This window comes from Excalfactoria chinensis, chromosome 1 (assembly GCF_039878825.1).
Source record: "Excalfactoria chinensis isolate bCotChi1 chromosome 1, bCotChi1.hap2, whole genome shotgun sequence".
Classification (NCBI taxonomy): Eukaryota; Metazoa; Chordata; class Aves; order Galliformes; family Phasianidae; genus Excalfactoria; species Excalfactoria chinensis.
Window position 1 is genome coordinate 39,861,584 of NC_092825.1, and position 19,794 is coordinate 39,881,377.

The 19,794-nt window shown below is 33.6% G+C and overlaps 1 protein-coding gene across 3 annotated transcripts in view; it reads right to left on the minus strand.

Annotated features, from left to right (window-relative positions):
• Nucleotides 1-6,023: 6,023 nt before the first annotated feature.
• The window catches only part of RASSF9 (Ras association domain family member 9), a 28,146-nt gene continuing 14,375 nt past the window's right edge, over nucleotides 6,024-19,794 (minus strand). For 2 of the 3 annotated variants that reach the window (XM_072342856.1, XM_072342845.1), the window contains exon 2: nucleotides 6,062-9,631. In XM_072342856.1, coding sequence (XP_072198957.1) covers nucleotides 8,356-9,615 — 1,260 coding nt within the window. In that variant the 5' untranslated portion in view covers nucleotides 9,616-9,631 and the 3' untranslated portion in view covers nucleotides 6,062-8,355. Of the gene's footprint in view, nucleotides 9,632-19,794 lie in introns of all 3 variants that reach the window. The other variant, XM_072342837.1, reaches the window with a different exon arrangement.

The window sequence follows — 19,794 nt, forward strand, 5'->3', positions numbered from 1 at the left end:
CTTCTATATGCAACTGATCATATCTAAGCCTGATTTGACAACATCAGGCACATGTGATCATGGAATAGAGTTTCAGTGCATTGAATTCCAGAAATACTACTGCTGTAGCAGGAAAACATGAAATGGGAGGAAGACATATACAAATGTATGATTTGAAACAAGCCCTTTCCCAGTGTGTTTCCATACTTTGTTGTCTTAAGGAAAAAAAAAAAAAAAAAAAGTAAGAAAGAAGAAGAGAAGAGAAAGGAAAAGAAAGGAAAAGAAGAGAAAGGAAAAGAAAAGAAAAGAAAAGAGAAGAGAAGAGAAGAGAAGAGAAGAGAAGAGAAGAGAAGAGAAGAGAAGAGAAGAAAAGAAAAGAAAAGAAAAGAAAAGAAAAGAAAAGAAAAGAAAAGAAAAGAAAAGAAAAGAAAAGAAAAGAAAAGAAAAGAAAAGAAAAGAAAAGAAAAGAAAAGAAAAGATTTAAAACTACAGCATTACCAAAGTTATAGTTGAAAGATTTTAGCAAGACCCCCTCACCATAACATTGGCTTAATGATCATAAAAATTTGTTGGTTTTGAAATAGCTACTTGTGTTTGATCAAAAACAGAAGAAAAATTTTGGGGCGGTGCTCTACAAGGCTACATCAACAATTTTATTCCTGTCCTCACTTCTGAAAGCAGAGACTTCTATGTAATCACAAAATTAAAGAAGTTAGCTATCAGGAGATTACAGTTCATAATACATTCTCCTGCCAAGATACAGCTGTAGAAGAACACTTAATTTTCAGCAGATGCTGCACAATTACTTTGCTTCCATGCCATAGTAATATATAAGAAATCTCTCTTTCCTGAAGCTCATAGACTTGTACAGCAATGAAATAGTTACAGATGTACAGGCCTTGATCTTTTTCTGAATGCCTCTGTTGCATAGCTCAAATATTGACATAACTACAAACACTCTCAGTCTGTAATTTCACATATCAAAACCAAATATATGAATTTTTTCTTGGAAAAGAATGCTGAAACCAGCAATAATATGGAAGTGCCTAATCTTTATAGAAAAGAATTGAACAATTTTTCTTAAAAACACTTGAACTAAAATTTATTTTTATCCCCCAAATTTTAGTAACAAATGAAAAACAACTGAACACCTGCCTGTTAATACAATTCTTCCCAAAGTATGAGTGTGTCTAAATGTAAAGGACTCAACTGTTTGCCTAGCAAAATATTAATCCAGATGGCAAAAATATACAGTCCTCATCACGGTCAATGTTACAAGGAAGGTTCTGCTTTTTGTGGTTATCAGCAATAACAGTTTCACAGCTATTTCAAGCTCTCATATTTAAACATACCAGAACAATTTAGTGAACATTAGCTAATCCACACATTGCTGATCTATTACTCTATGTGTGACTGTGCAGTACAGCCTTTGGTTTATGACTGACCCACACCTTTTTGACATGAAAAGACCAGAAAAAGGACAGTTTTCGTTTATAATTTTGCTTTCAGAATTCAGTGTAGCTATGAATAATATAGGGACTACTTCAATCAAGTCATGCTTATGTTATCTAAAAAATTTTCTGATCCACTTAAACTTTTTCATAAAGTAAAGTACAATGAAATAAAAAGCAATTTAACATATACAAGCTATTAGACTAACAGACTTGGTGAGTTGGGATTTAATCAGAAACCTGCTTCTTCAAGAAAGTATGAATATCTATTTTATGAATATTTGGGCAAAATAAATTCTGAAGCAACAGCAGTCTAGCTACTTAATCTTCAGTTTAATACAAATGTACGCACTCAGAAGTCAGCACATGAAATACAGCATATCCAATGCAAAACAGAATAAACCTAAAATAAATTGGTAAGATTATAGAATAGAATCAAAGAATCATCATAGAATCAGAGACATAGAATGCTTTAAATTGGAAGGGATCTTAAACATCATCTAGTTCCAACTCCTTGGACATAAGCAGCATTGCCAACCACTAAGTTAGGCACTAGATTGGTTTGCCAAGGGCCCCATTTAATCTGGCTTTGAACACCTCTATGGACAGGGTAACCACAGCTTCTCTGGGTAACCTGTTCCAGCACCTCGTTATCCTCATAGTAAAGAATTTTCTCCTAATATCTAATTTAAATCCTTTAGTTTAAAAACAATCCCTCTTGTCTTATCACACCATTCTAATAGTCAGTCTTCTTCCTGTTTATAAGTTCCCTTTAAATACTGGGAGGCTGAAATGAGGTCCCCCCAAAGCTTTCAGTTCTACAAGCTAAAAACACCAAAATCCCTCCACCCTTCTCAGCAGGTGAGGTATTACAGCCCTCAGATCTTGTTTTTGACCCTCCTCTGGACCCACTCCCACAGCTCTATACCCTTCTTGTATTGGGGTCTCCAGGCCTGGACACAGTACTCCAGGTGTGACCTCACAAGCACAGAGCAGAAGGGAACAATCACTTCCCTCTCTCTGCTGGCCATACCTCTTTTGATGCAGCACAGAAAACAGTAAGTCTTCTGGGCTGCAAGCACACACTGCTGGTTCATGACAAACGTTTCATCCACAAGAATCCTCAATTACTTCTCTGCAGGGCTGCTTTCAATGAGTTCTCCTCCCAGTCTGCATACATACCTGGGATTGCGCCAACCCAAGCGCAGGACCTTGTACTAGGCCTTGTTTAACCTTATCAGATTCTTTCAGGTCCTCTTTTCAAGCCTGTGCAGGTTCCTTTGGATGACATCCCTACCTCCTCTTGTACCAAATGCACCACTCAGCATGATGTCATCAGCAAACTTGTAGATATTTTTTTTATTGGAAAATAATCCTAAAGAAAATCTGATCTAAACAACTGAATAACTCAGGAAAAAATGCATCCCTGAACATAATGGAAATTTCTCAGTGTTTCAAATAGATAAGACATAAAATTATATGTAAAGTACGGATATGAGTAAAATCAGAAATGAGGAAAATGGCAAAACAAGCTTTATGTTCAGAGCCAGTGACCTGCAAAAGAATTAAAATTATTGGGAAAACTGAGTATTTTTCTGTCACTATAGTCTAATACAAAAGGATCCTGGACTACTTCTAGGCCACATATGGCCAAAAGCTCTCTAAATAAAATCTAAATCAATGCATAGCAAAAACTCTGAATACAGGTGAAAGGGAATTAACAGCCATTTCCTCACCTGAATAATTATTTCCTCCTATTATCTGTAATGGAGATACTGACATATACTGTTCTCGGGACTGCACTGGTAAAATGCTCAGATACTGCTGTATACTATTCTAGTGCTTTGCATTGTGGAACAGAATAAATTCTGTATCATGGAAAGTAACTATATGGCTATTTCCAGATATTATTATTATTCTCTATCCAACCTTAACACTTTGATCAAACTGATCAAATAACATTGAACTTTTGCATCAGGTAAGCTTTTTAACTTCTCTTTAACCAGATCCTAACAAGATAATCCCTCTACTGATCCTTTCTTATCCATAAAAAGATCATTTCCTGAAAAATGCTTGCCAGTGAATGGACTGAACATCAGAAATTAAGTTTTCAAATACTGAGGTGAATCAAAATCTAATCCAACAGCCTAATCAAGTAAAATATGCATACATTCATAACATATGCAGAAAGATTACATCTCCTACCCTTACGCAGGATTCAGCTGACAAAGCTAGCACAGCCAAGTGTTTCTGGCATTCTTACTGAAAATATTTTTGAACACTATGATCATCTGGTTTTTGGATGAACCTCTGATGCAAAAACCCTCAAATTCCAGATGAATAAGTGACTGGTCCAGCTGATACTGATCTGTTGAACTCACAAAGCATCCATAAATTTGCTTTAAAAATAAATAAATAAACAAAACAAAATAAAAAATTAATCAGCAAGCATCGCCTGGAAAATATATGTTTGGTGTAAGGCATATAAATGAAATATTAGAGTCTGTTCAGTATTAGAAAAAAAAAACAACACCTCTTGCTTTATGTATTTTATATACCATAAAAACTCTCTCTTTAAAATATTCGTTTCAGTCAAAAGCTTTTGTTTAAGAAAGGACTATGAGACTTCCATATAGTTCAAAATAAACTGAGTTTCATTTTAAAATAAAATAAAATAAAAAACCAACAATGCAAAACAAAACAAAAATAAACTTTAGAAAGAGGCTATTACATTTTATAAAACTGTATCACAAAGGAAATAAAGTCTTAAAATTGAACTATACTCATTTAAATACATTTCAGGAAACAAAGGTTTAATGTATCAAAAAAAAATTACACTATGGGCACTTTAAATGTAGTCTTATTAGTTCTGAAGTGTTTATGTTGTCAGATAGAGACATGGGAAAGACAGTGATCAGCAATTTATTTTCAGAATATATAAAATCTTGGGTAATTGAGTTGTTTTTGTTTTGGTTTGGTTTGGTTTTTTAATGCTGTAGAAAAAATACCCTGAAGGATAAACACCTCAGCTCTAGGAAAAAAAAACATGATGCATATAATCACGATGAGCATACAACTGTAAGTAGAAAAGAATAATTTATGCTCAAGCTTACTAAACTTGCATAACCAGAAGAGATGATCTAAGGGAGGTTTAGAAGAAGTCTTTCTTATGTACATTCCACTTGCACTATTAATGAAAAAAATTTATCAAACAAAGAATACTTATATATTATTCGAGAAAATATAATAAAGATCAATCACACATAAAATAATTCAAGTTACTATTTTCTTTAAGCTACGTATATGAATATTTTGCTGAATTAGGTTCATGAATCTAGATTTTTGACTGTCCAAAGCAATGAACATAATTAGGCAATCAGAATGTTCTGATTTTGCAATAATGATCTGTTACATTATATCTGTTTATGTCTTTATACAGTTGGAAATATGCAAAAATAACAAATGATGATTCTGGGCATGTAAGGAAATGAAAAGCCTATTAATCTTATCAGACTAAAGCTGCAAGTTTAAATTCACAGACAAGAGCTTCAATCTGTCATTATCATATAATAGAATGTCCTCTGTCAGCAATCTGTGTGTATGTATGGAGTGTAACAGGCAGGAAAAGCACAGTCTGAAGGTAAAGATATAATCTATTAGTTTGAATTGACACAAGTACTCAGGGAGTACTCAGTTTTCCCAGGGAAAAAAAACGAAACAAAACCAACCAACAAACAAAACCCACCATATTTTGTCATATCATAGCAATGCTTAAGTATACAAATGGATGGAAAATACTGTAAATGTATGTACAATAAAATGATAAATATGTTTTGTATTTGTATTGTAAATTAAAGAGTCATCATCAAGGGACTGAAGCAGGTAATTAATCTGACTCATCTGCTTTCATTAAATTTGTAAAAGTACAGAGTAAGTCGTGCAGAAACATGAAGTTTGGGTATTTACTGTATTACATGGAAATCGTTATAGAGGTATTTCTTACAAAGATATGTGGTTTTATGTGGGTATGTAGGAGCCAATGCTTTTTGTATTAGCAATGTCCATTCTTGTCAGCACTGTTAACCCAGATGACAGTCACTGAAGATCTTTGCCTAGATACATACTGGGAACAAACCTATCCAAAACCTAAAACAATCAGGGTGAGTCTGACACCTATTTACTTCAGTATTTCTTTCACTCTGAAGAAATAACATTTCAGTACATGTGAGTGTAACAAAATGAATTTCCATTCATTTTGATTTGACATTTCACATTTTCTCTCTCTGGGTGGATAAAAAGGGAATTAGCTTGAGAGAATGGTGGGAAACAAACCCAAATGTTTGTTTTGCACTTCTTTGGAGAATAAAAAAAATTGTGGACAGTTGATGCAAATGAGTGAAGATAAAGGAACACAAATATTACTTTGGCATGTAAAAACAGGTTGATCAAGTATATGAAAAGTGTAGAAGCAGATAAACAGTAAAACATGCACATCATCTTGTACAGTTTTCTAATTTCACAAATAGACAAGTTTTTATGAGATATCGAAGCATAAGATTCAAAACACCATGAATTGTGTTAATTTATTTTATTAAGAAACACTCTCTCAACCTATTTTTTTTCCTATTTTCTTCTTAGAACACAGTAATACTCAAGATCTACAAGTTGCAGGGGATATACAATCAGGCACACAGTGTGAATGGAGATGACATGAAAATCAGTACAAATTCCTATAAATAAAATTAATCTTGTAGAGTGTGAGTGGAAATTACTCCCCACACAGGTATTGTACTGGCCTGCATAGTTATGTATATTTTTTGCTTGAACTTTTACCCCCTAAGTATTTATAAAAAACTCAGTAGAAATAGCTAATAGCTACATTCACAAGAACTCAGAGAATACATTAACCTACTCTCAGCAGTGAAAACCCTGTGTTTTCTACTTGTCAGAGTGATATCACAGAGTTCAAAAGATTCTGAGTTGCGTTAATAAATTATTACAAAGATAAGATATGTGATGCATATTTGAGTTACCATCAAGAGCTGATGAGCCTAAATATGACATATTATTATTGAAGTATTCAAATAAAATTGTATGATAAAAACAACACAAAATATATTAAGGTAACTACCATATATTCTTAGAATAGAAATTCTATAATATCTAAGACTCAAAAATCTTTAAAAAAAAAAAAAAAAAAAAAAAAGGATAAAAAGATATAAAGTGTTTTTTGTTTTTTTTTTTTCCTCTCTCTTCCTGAATGAAATACATGCTAATCAGCAGTCTCGACATTTCAGACACTCCAGAACACAGTTGTCTGACAAGCATTTAAGAGAAGATAAAAAAAAGAAAAGAAAGCAGTGCATCTGGAAGTATCTTACCTTTATACTATCTAGGTATTGCCCTTTCACTTACTTTGTAAGACTTTTTTTTTTTTTTTTTTTTTTTTTTTTTTTTTTTGGCAGTCTGTGTTTGAACTGTGTTAAACTTCATCTAGTAACTATTTCTCCATTCAATTCATTTAATCAGATTTACATTCTATTTTCAAAAGCATTAAACAAATTGATCTGCAAAATATAAACACAGCAACCCTAAGTGTGCAAACCAGAAATTATTCCGTGTTCCCTCAGTCAGCAGTCTCTAGCTCAGTTAGAAACCTTGTTCAGTAACTATGACTTATATACCTATTTTTGAATTTGCAGCATTCATTGGAGAAGGATTTGAGCTTAATAACTACATCCTAAGTGAAATCATTTGACTTAACCACATAGTTATAAAAATTTAATGTTTCCTACTCTTTTTTTGTTCCTTTGTGACCCAATATTTAATTAGATATCTAAAGTAGACCAGCTCTAGCTGCATCCTCAAGTCCTCAAATCAAGGAGATTGCAAATACATGTCTGTATCCCTGCTCCAAACAGTATCAGATGGAATTTGACAATCTGTCTGCTATCTGAGAAGCTTAACTACCCGACCATTGGGAACTGATAGTAAAAAATGTCTGGTCCCTGCCCTGTGTTATGTTTGATTTCATAGCCATGATTTCAGGAGGCCCAAGTCAATACATAGTCACTACATCCTATTGTTGAGATAAGCAGGAGAAAGCCTTCCTGAAAATGCCCCTGGGGCTAGGTGTGAATTTGGGATTTATCAACTCACAGAAGCAAGAGGCGGGCAGTTCTGACATGCCCGCTGGCAGAAATTGTGTCCACATAGCATCACCACGGCAACTGCAGAGTAAGAGCAGAAGAGTGGGAGTTTCAAGATTTTTGCCAGCAGTTGGACACTGCTGAAAGAAAATGCAAATTAACAATCTGAGTATGGTCATTTTTAAAGTAGGACTTAAGTGTTTCTGAAATTATCATCCTATTAACTCAAAACTAAATTATATGTTACACAAACAAGATTGCTTTTTTGTTTGTTTCATGGTATCATAAATATTAATTTTTAAGAGTCTATATGCTTGATTATATGTTCCTTTACAGCAGCTTCATGCCAAGGAAGCTCCAGTTGAATAAAGCCATTGTAACAGAGCAGAAAAAACAGATCTCCATCTAATCCCTAATTCACTTTCCAAAAAAGTTAAGAGAGATGTAGAGGCGGACTCAAAGATTAATCTACAGGCTTTTAGTCCAAATAAGTAAGAAAACCCCTGTTCACTGAGTATCAATATTACGACAACTTAACAGTCAGTCTGGATTTAGCAAAGCCTACAGCCTTCCTTTCATGTATTAGTGTGAATGCATGAGAATGCCAGAGCTTTAAAAAACAAGTGCACTTTTAAGCACATAGACACTTTACTTTTCTTGAGCTGCACTACATTTTTTACATATTGAAGGGATGAACTTCCAAGAAAACGAGGCTCATCTATTCTTATCAGTGTCCTCCAAAAAATGACTTCTCAGAAATGCATGACTGTTTTCATCTATGTTGATAACAGTACCACATCCCCAGAAGTTATTTCGGAGTCCTGACTGTGTGTAGAGCTGATTCCAGTGTCAGAGTCAGTATCATTTATGTCCAAATTGGTCACTCTATGAACAAAATCAGGAACTGCAATGCTGTTACTGGAGATGCCACTGCTCTTAGGTGGCTCCTCATTTGATGGAAGCCTTACTTCAATGTTGTCTTTAACACGTAGTAAATTAAATTCTTCTGTAAGAAGTTCATATTCTTTTTCCTTCTTTTGAAGCAGTGAGTCTCTGTAGGTAAGTTCTTTCTGAATGCAGCTCAGGTATGAATTGATTCTCAGACCATCTTTCATACTTTTTTCCAGCTCATACTTTACATTGTCCAAATCTGAGTTTTCCAGTTGAGCATTAGTAGCTCCTTCTGTATGAACAACATCTCTGTTTTTTTCTGAGCATATACCGTGTACCTCTTTTTCTATTTCAGCACACAGCTTCTCTATTAATTGTTTGTGATGTTTTAGTCTCTCTTCAACCTGTAAAATTCCCTCACTTTTGCTGAAATATTCATTCATCTCTTTTTGATCATCTGACTTACTCCCTTGCTGCTCAGCCTCACTTGGATTGATCATTAAATAGGAGTCCTGCACATAATTTTCCCCATCATTGGCAATGCGGTCTAAGTGGAATTTTGCTTCACATTTTTCGATTTCCATATCAAGTTCCTTCATTCTAAGGACTTGCTGATGAATAGTGTGATCTTGAGATATGATTAAATGAATCAGTGTCTCCATATTATCTCTGTCTTGTTGAACACTGTCCTGTTTAAGTTTGGCAAGTTTCCGGAAGGTCTTCCTGACAATTTTCTTTTGCTTATCAATTGGCAACATCTTCATGTAATTTGCTGGACTCAGCTCCCACTGCTTTTCTATATTTTGTACTACCTTAGCTTCAGCTGTTTTCCACAATGGAAACGAAAGGAAAGCATCAGACTTTACCAACACAAAGTGCAAATTGGGCTGCTCTTCTCCCCAAGCTTTCCAAAGTCTCAGAATCTTTGTCAAAGGAGGAAGGACTCGCTCAGATCCTCTCCATTTTTCTACAATACAGTAATCACTAGGTTTTCCAAAGAGGACTTTTTTCTCCCCAAAAGTTGCTTGATGTTCCTCAAGCAGAGCTTGAATCACTTCTGCACATGTTGTGCGCTTTGTCAGGCCGCATACAATCTTCTCTTCCTGGCAAACCCACACCACAATCTCTCGTTCATTTGAAGCCATGTCTTTGCTCGGAGATCTAGAGGGGAAAAATAAAATAAAAATAAATAAATAAATAAATGGATAAATAAATAACAGAGACCAAATTTAAATTATATTTAAATGGCAGAGACTTCATGAATCATCATCAGAATTCTGCTATAACCAATACATGGAAAAATTCCGGCATTCTTGTACAGTACAGTATACTTCTTTACATGAGATGAAAAAAATGCTTTCGCAATTAGTAACAGAAAAAGCACAGCAATTTCAACAACTGCTTTAACATTACTACTGGTCCAGCTAAATGTTAATTCCCGCAGAAACATGACATATGTTTTTTGTGGACTTAACAAGTGATTGTTAATAATAAGCAAGAAAATTTCTAAGCTATCCCAAGGTAACACAACTTTCAGATCTGCGTATCTGTACTAATCACATAAACATTGCACAAACTTATGAAATCTTTTATTATCGTCCAGGCCTCTAATGGGAAGAATCTTGTTTCTAAATATACAGCAAAACAGGTTTGAAAATGAGAAAAAGAGAATAGAACACTACTTTAAGAGAGTTTGATTGTAAGGACAGATCTATAGCTCAGGCATGTTGACTGCACTCAGCACCCTGGTGTCATTCACAAACTTGCTGAGGGAGCACTTGATCCCACTGTTGTCACTGATGAAGATAACATCAATTCCAGTCTTCACTCCTGAGGGAGTCCACTTGTCACTGGGTTTGCCATTGACTACTACTCCTTGGGTATGATCTTACAACCAGTTAATCATCCATTGAATGGTCCACCCATCACACACATGTTATTTCCAATTTGGAAAGAAGGATGTCAAAGACCTTACTAACATCCAGACAGATTACATCAGTGGTTTTTCCCTTGTCCACTGATGCAGTTGTATCATCATAGAAGGTCAGACAAGACTTGGTGATATAGTTAGTGTATATAAGTAACAAAATTTCTTTTAAAATTCTTTTTAATTCAAACAAAAGAGAGGGCAAGAAAAACACAAAAAGTGTTTTTTTTGGTTTTTTTTTTTTTTTTTTTTTTTTTTTTTTTATAATTTGTGTTTGAGTTATGTATAAATGACTCATTCAAAATATCACTAAAAATCACCCAAAGTCAAAAGTTTATGATCTTGTGGGACCATGTTACTAGATGTCAAAGGCTTCATGCAGACCATAGCCATGGGTTGGACATGCCTGCTTTAGAGCAAACTTTTAGATTTGTCACCATCTGAGTAGCTCTATACCCCCGTGGGCTATGTTCATTGACACAAAGTCAATGGAGAAAATATGAATAAAAGGAAAGGAGTAAGTGATGTGCAGTATCTTCCTATTTTCTAGCCTATACATGCATGACTTGCTGCTTGTTTGGACCTGGTGTTTAGGCCCCTTGCCTAAAATGATAAAAATAACAAGTTCTCTGAGGAAATGCACATTTCTTTGGATTTTCTGGTATCAGTTCCAGTTCTGTTGAATAAATGAGGCTTAATCCACCCTGACAAGGAAACCTGACAATGATAATGACAATGTCCGCAGTATTCTAAGGGCTCAATACCACACACACATTTATTTTTTTTTTTCTATCTATAACTACTTATTCACAGCACATTTCTAGTTATTTTTTCTTTGTTGAGATTTACTAGGAATGGCGTTTTACTTAGGTTAATTAGGATAATAGGTTATAACCTATAATTATTAAAGCATGTAACTTATTTAATTTTTCTTAAATATTATACAACACAGGAGAAAAACTACAGTCCATTAAATAGAACTATGATTGACTCAGCTCTAGGTGCCACTCTGACCAGAAGGCAATAGCCTCAAGAGACAGGAGATTGCAAGTGAATAGTAAAAAAGCCTACCACAGCGATTTTATTAGTATCATTGTACATCAGAACTCTGTCAAACCATGTTGCTTAAAGTCTTATAATATTCTTCTGTAAAATTTTTGTTTTGTTAGATAGCTCTGAATGATGACTTCATTTTCTCTTTTCAGTAATTCCATCTTACTCCAGGATTTTACTGTGATTATTTTTCAAAACCAGTATTCAGAATAAAAATGCATTTATCCTAGACTATTTAAGAAAACATGAAAGGACTTATGGCAGACATAGATAATAGCAAAATGAATTATAAAAAATAGTGTCTCAAACAATGTTCCCTATTAATAGACAAGTAATTGACCTAAAAATAAAAGCATACTACCAGTCACTGAATTTCAGCTTTAAAAGTACAGACAGAAAAATAAAAAATGCAATAGGTGCTAAAAATTTCAGAAATATTAGGCTGGAACATTGAGGCAGTAAGTTTAGAACATGCTTTTCCTGTTGCTTTTCATAGTAAATAAATACATTTTAGAGTATGAACATCATATTGGTCTTTTGCCATTCTTCGGAGTCTGAACACAATCTGCTCGCACATGGAAACTCTCCCTATTTTTTCTCATTCTTGTTTTTCATTTATTGTTATGTTGTCTTCTTGGGATTTTTAGTGTGTAAGGGATTATTTGAGTTACACAGAAGTTTACATTCTCTTTTCTTCCTGGCTCCTTTCAAGTTTGTCTGTGAAGAAATTTTCTCTCTGTGGCCTTAGTAAAACTTAAGAAAAAAATTAAAAACCCACAGATAACTTCATTGCATTTGTGTACTGATAAGTATGTGTGTTTTACACATTTTTAATATGGACTTGTTGCTGACTTCAGCAGGAGTTCAGCATACTTCTGATGAAAAGATATCATTTATTGAAAAGCAATTCCATAAGATCTCTGCAACATTTACTCAAATACTGATATCAAATACATGAGTACCAAGGATACCTCTAGAAGAAGAAAGAACAGCTCATGGCTCTGATTCGATAAGTGCCTGCATGAATAATTGAACAGTGTTTGTGGACATGTTCTGTTGACATGTAGGGGCGAATGGGAAAGCTACAAAAAGAAAACTTGTGAAGGTATATAAGTGATGTGAGAACTTGTAATAAATGATTTGGATCATTCACATCTGAGTCCAGGAATCAGATGCAGCAAACAGCATTTAGATTGTGGTTTTCAATAATTTTCAAGCTGTTCATACTCCTCTCTCCATCCCCAATATTTTTTCAATTACAGTGCACTTGTCCAGCTAGACTCAACACTGAGCTTTCTTGGGAAGGATTTTTCTTTACTTGTTCGTAGGTAAGTATACATATTAACATATTTAAAATACTGAAGTCTATAACTAATAGTAGCATAGCACCACAGGAATGGAAAAATTATCCACATACTAGTGGTACACAGAGAATTCAAGAAGCTTATACATACAGATATATACTACTATATGCATGCATATAACACATATAACATATATTTGCAATTATACTCTCACCTTTTGAAGAAAAGGAGAGAAGAAAAAAGTCTCAACACTATTTTAATTGTAGGATCAAAATAAGTCTATAAAGTGCAAATACTGTCATTATTTTTTCCATGTTTGTCACAACATATCTTACCCTCATTTTTATTCAGCAGCGTTACTATATTTTTAATTATGTTTTTTTAAACTAAAATGAACTAATATGTTATTTATACACTTACAGTACTATGAAATTCTAATATATTTTTAAAAAATCAAAGGTGTTCTTTATAATCCTCCACTATAAAGTAGTAAACCAATGTGGCATACTGTGGTCCTTTTAAGTAAAATTTATTCTGTAATTCTTTAATCTATTTAACCCAATTTACCCCCCACCCCACCCCCCTTCAAAATGAAACTTCAGCTTGTGTGTCACAGAGTAACAATTATGAAAGAGTTGGAAAGAGTTGTTTTTAGGATGCAAGAAAATGCTAATACTAGGAATCATCTTAAATCATCTATTAAGTAGTGCTTTCTCTATAGAAAATGGAGAGCAGATTCTGCATATATCAAGAAGTGGATTTCATCTCACTTAGACATCCAGAATTTAAGTCAGTATAAATTTGCTATCAGTGTTCCTCCTTGTCACGAAGGATAAGACCTCCAGATTCAAAACCATCAATGATCTTTGTATGAAACTTCAAATGAAACTGTTTCTCTCTTTCATTAACTACAAGATCATAAACAACTATGATCACCTTCACTTAAATACATTTTCAGGTAGCTAAATACACGTGAGAGTAATCCAATCACATTCTGGTTCATTGTTCAAGAGAAATGTAACAGGAATGTAAAATGACTTTTTTTTTTTTTCCCAGAAATTTAATATTAAAAATAAAGATATTCAGCAATGAGATCTACTTTTAGAAGGTCATTTAAATAAAGAGGAAAGCTTCTCATATTTACTGTTCTTTGCATCCTGCAGTTTTGTAAAGAAAGCAAAGAAACTGTCACTTTTTAATAACTCATCAATTAATGAGTCTGTAGCAGCTGTTTACCAAGTTAAAATGTTTGGCTTTCTTGAAGAAAGTTTCAGTAAGAGCTTCTTTAAAACTAGCTGGACAACTTCTTCGTTTTTTAAAAAAGTTTACTGCTGTTGCTGTAAACAGTCTTTAATGTGTTTGAAATCTATGTCTTTGAACTGATCATTGAAATGTACTGTCTAACTATCCATAATTTAAAGGCCTTGATGACAGTGGCAATACACTTTTTTTTTTTTCTTTCTTTTTTTTTGTATTTATTTATTTATTTTTGCCAGCACAGTAATTTATTGCTCAGAAACAGGTGAGAATTTAAATTTAAGAATGGTCAAAAGTATCTCTCCATAAGCGTTTGTTTGTTTTGGCTTTCAGTTTTATGCCTTCTAGTTTTTGCCTCTCCTCATTACTATGCAAAAAATATATTAATCATATTACAGACCTCACACAAAATCTTTATTATGTCTGCAGAAGCTGATTGTTGCATGTCTGATATACACTTAATTAATTTAAAATTCAGGCCTAGGGGCAGAATTCCAGCAGCATATAGACAAAACAAAAACACATACTTATGTTGCACAGAGTCAAAATATTCAGTAACTTAAGCACTTTTGATATTCACTAAAGAAATGACTGGCAAAGAAGAACCACATATATCCAAAATGTAATTTGTTGCCCTCTTGAAAATATTAACATCTTTACTAAATATGGAATATATAGCTTTACAAGCAGTCAAGACAATCAAATAAAGAATTTCCCATTTTTAGAATTACACCCTTATGACTACATAAAAGTTTGTCCTTAATAATTTCAATAAACTTTATAGTGGGTCTAGATTGTTTACTTATTATATTGATAAAAGCTTAATACAGTGTTTCTAAAATATAATTGACAGTGAAATAGCTTGTTCTTGTTTTTTTTTTTCATTGAGAAAAATTAACCCGCAGATAAAATTATTCTCTTCCTTCACTACAATAAATTATTTGCCTACTTTCACATCAAAATAAAATGGAATTCCTTTCAGAATGTTTCTATTTATTATCTACTTGTTCCAAGGAACTAAACTAATTTAACTTAAAAATATCTAGATAATGCCTAAAAATTTCAAAGCCAGTACATTTTTGTGAGCCCCTTAATAGCACTACTGCTTAATGCTTTCTTAATTTTAAACCAATATGACAAATTTCCTTGACAAAAGCTTTTTTTTTTTTTTTTTTTTTTTTTAAGTAAAAATTGATTATGGTCATGATCAAAAATACTACTGGGTGGATCCTCTCAGTCACTGAAATCACTTACATGGAATAAAGCTCTGCAGGTGGACATAGCTGACACAAAAAACAACATATTGATTCTTTTGCTGGATCAACTTAATTTGATCAAAAAGGATTTTTAACAAAGTGAGTTTAAATACTGAGTCAGCTGAGAATAGACAGCCCTTATGGAAACTGAGGTCAGTATTTCAACCTTTGGGAAACAAATGTATCATACTGAATGTTCGAGCAAAATTTATTCAGACCATCCAAATTTAGTCCACCTTTTTGCTCAACTTTCTATCACCTTCTGAAGAGTTATTCAGAAAGAAATAAAGGCCAAACCCTACACTCCTGTCTAAGTAGATTGTTACATGCTTCTGAGTTTCCTAAGGGCAGCAATGAGGAAGTATCTCCTCTCACCACCCGGGGAAGCTGGAATTACTCCAAAGCCTTAGGGATTCAAGACAGTCTATTAACTCACAGCATTACAATTCCCTTTTACCTGTTCCTAAAAAAAATATATATAAATAAATAAAAGAACTTTTATTTCAGAAACAGTAATTTAATGTTGCACAGTTATATCCATATTATGTAGAGAATAAAAATTTCTTATATGAGGTGCCAGAATTTTGCTTCTTCTTCTCTTTTGGATGACACTAAAGCAATGTCAGTATCTAGCTAAAAAGTATTTGGCAAGGAGCACTTCAACAATGATAATAATAGTTAGTGTAATCCTGATACTACAGGAATGCTTGGAAAGAACATGACAGAACTTGTGAAAGCAAAGTAATTATTTCAAAATAGATAATTTAAATTTCTCTTTGCCATCTGTTTCTGTATCTATTAAATGTTGTTTTATGATACAGCTTCCTCCTGTATAGAAAAGTGTGTAGGCATTTATTAAAAATAAAAGAGGAAATTAGGTATCTAGATATTCATGTGACTTTTTTCAAGCATATGCATATACATGATAGTTTGTATGCTCTAATCATAATATTTCAGATATCTGAAATAAGAAAATTATTTAAATAAATGCTATTTAAACCAGCTTTGTAATACACACTTCTCTCACTACCAATTCATGTGCATTTTGCAGTTCCTTTTTAAATGTGTAAATTTTTACCTCAGTAAGATTTCCAGAGCCAGAAAGCCTTTATGAAATATTTTAATTAGCAACAGCTGCTGAGAATTATGTTCAATCAAAATCATCATTTTTACAATTAAAACTATAACTATATCCTTACTCCCTTCTTCAGAGGAATGTCATCAACTCATTTTGCTTCTGTACAAAATTACACACATTATAATTCATCAATGATCTACAGCAGAAATTTCTGCTCATCCAAACATTTTACACTATATTAGTGCTGTATGACAGTTTTCAGTTAAGTAACTATGAATTTGTATGAGATAGTACTGTTCTGTTATAGCTAGATAACAAAAAAATTATGATAGTTTAAAATTTAAAGTTCTGCAAATTAATTGTCATATTGTAAGTAAGTCATTCACAAGAGAATTCTTGCTGACTTTAAGCCTCAAACTTTGGTGAAAATCTCACGAGAAACTGTGTTCCTCCTAATAACTGCATTGCTTGGGACACAGGTACCTAAATGGGGACCAATCTTTGAGAAAACAAACAAACAAACAAACAAAAACAAACAAACAAACAAAAAAAATGAAAAAAACAAAAACAACACAGAAACTTGTACTACCTAAAGCTGATACAAAAGAAATAAAAGCATACCACAAAAAGAACCAACAAGGACTGAAAATAATAACTATGTCATCAGATAAGTGGATGGGCAGCAGTATTTATGCTACAGAAAAGGCATTACACTAATTCAGAATGTTACATTAACAAAAATAATAATAATAAATATAATAAGGGGGAATTACCCACCTTCCAAAAGTTACAGCAGATGATATTGTGGGAGAAGAAAAGGTTTAATAATGATATAGTAACTTCAGTAACTCAAACAGATAATGGAAATGCAAATTCCAAGGGCAGATTTTCAGCAGAATTAACCCAAAACTTTGTATTCTTCCTTTTGCTTATTAGCTCTGCCCCCTACCACATCTACTTTGCAGTGACTTAAGCTAGAGTCCAGTGCAATGACTGCAGTCTCCATTCAGATGAAGACTTCATCTGCCACTGTCTTTTTCTGCAGTCTTACTTCTGAAAGCATTTATTTCCCTGAGGGTACACATTCCTATAAACTATGCTTTAAATTTGCCTTCCTGTCAGACAAATCATCCTTTCTGCATTGTATATTCAAAGTCATAAGACTGGTAAGTGGATATTACTCAAAAATGTTTGGAATTTCAGTAAGTGACTTGTTGTGTACACAAATTGCCATGGCAGGTAATGTGCTTATCGTATTGGGTCCGTATTTGTGATGGTCTGATACAGTGAAGTCTACCAAAATATTTTCCAAGATGAGCAACAATAGTATTAACAATTTGTTTTACTGAGAAAACATGCTTTGATGTATCTATTGCAACTGTTATTGAGGAAACAGCTGTCATAAAGGAAAGGCAGATCCATGAGGAGCTCCAGAGCCAAAACAAACACTAACATATCCAGTGGAAACCTCTGTTGCCCCATGATGGGGGGAACAGGAAGTCAGGCATTTTCAAATTCCTCAGTATTAGTAAACATCATGAAAACTTTAGGAACACCAATAAAGTAAATGTTGCATTTTGATTTTGAGCAGTGGGTAGTTCTTACATGATAAGTGAAGATGTCAGTGTTTTTTTTAGATACCATGAAAATTTTGCTACATTGCCAAAATGACTCTCTGTATATATAATGTTTACATGTTTGTCTATATTGAAGCACTTGTTATACTATAGAAGCTTTAAGAGACTCCTATTAAAAATTTGCAGAATGTGCCTAAAATTTCATCCCTTTATAGAAGAACAAGAAACACGTATAGTTAATTTAAAACAAAAGCTTCAAAATGACAAAGTTAAGAGCTGCTATTGCAGAAGAAATGTAGGTTATCTAACTTCTCCCATTAGAACTTATTGAAACTTTCTTTTAGAATCACCTTGGCTGTTTATGAGCCTTAGATATTAAAAGAAATGAGGGGAATTCCAGGAGCTGTAGGCACTAGTTTTGTTATTGTTGTTCTATGAACTGGTGCTCAGCTCTCATTGAAAAGCTAATGTATACTATATCCCCCCCTGGGGTTTGTTGACATCTTTCTCAGTGAAGAAATAAACAGTGCATTCTGAGGCTGGGCTTAGACTGCCAGAACATGAACAAAGTGCACTATACACAGACCAGTGATAATAAAGTAAGTTGAATAAAGTAACAAGATGCAGACAAGTAAATGATAAGATTTCATGCCACCTTTCTGATACTCCCTGGGCTAAAGGAGACTATAACAGTTACCATCTTACCAACCCTGAAACATGGAGTACAGCTCAAACAATTCTGCTCTCCGTGACACCATGTGGGAACATGTGCTAACCTAATTCACAGTAAAAGTAAACAAAGTCCAGATGGACTTGGTTTATTCTCACCAATTCCTCAAGATGAGCAGAGACTCAGCAAAGAAACTCTTCTTTTCCTTACCTCCTTTTCTTTAAGGCTAACGACTGCTGTAGCTGCTGGTGAATTTCAGACATTGTACTCACGATTTTGAAAAGGAACATCATATGAATCAGTGTTCTTTTATTTATTTATTTATTACACACCCTAAGCCCACCCCTAAAATACACAAAATTGCTTTCTACCATTTTAGACAAGTGATGACTCTAAATACTATTTTTACTGCAAAGTTCAGTTACTTAGGTTAGCAACTACAAGACTTAGAATTTCATGAAGTGGTAGGTAATCTGATGGCTATCTGTGAAATATATATATATATATAGACATATATTTGTGAATTGATACTTGAATTAAGTCATATGGTGTCAAGTGATAATGGGTGTCAATGCAAAGACTGTTGAGAATGTCAAGTAGCATGGTATGTGGGCTTTAGGAACGCCTCTTCTGCAAAAGCAAGCCTTTGGATCTGCTCAAGCATCTTATCAAACATCATGCTCGGTTATTTAAAATATAAACAATTGTGTATTATAAAATTATAGGACCCTATTTTTTATTTATTTTTTATTTTTTTATTTTCATCTCCCCCCCAAAAAAAAAGATCTGAAGTCCAATTATATCAGCAGCCAGAAATCTGGTATTTTCTATATTTGCTTTCTTAGCTTTGTGACATCTAATAATCTTTCAAAACAGTTTATGTATATAGATCCACACATAGCTTGCTCTGAAAGTAATGCTTCCTATTTATTTCCATTGGAACTACAAGGGATGCAAAGAACACAATAACACTATTTGATAGAGCAAATTCTGAACTAGAAAATACTATTTTTCAACATTTTAATCACCATTTTCAACAGTGAAGTACAAGAGTCTGCATGCTTCACTTGTAAAAATCTACACCAACAGAGGCAAAAGCTGTTATAGTGGTTGGATAATGTTAACTACTCAGTCCATTTTTCATTGGCCCCAGCACCTGGAAGTCAGAAGGCATCAATACAGAGGGTATGGTAGGATAGTCT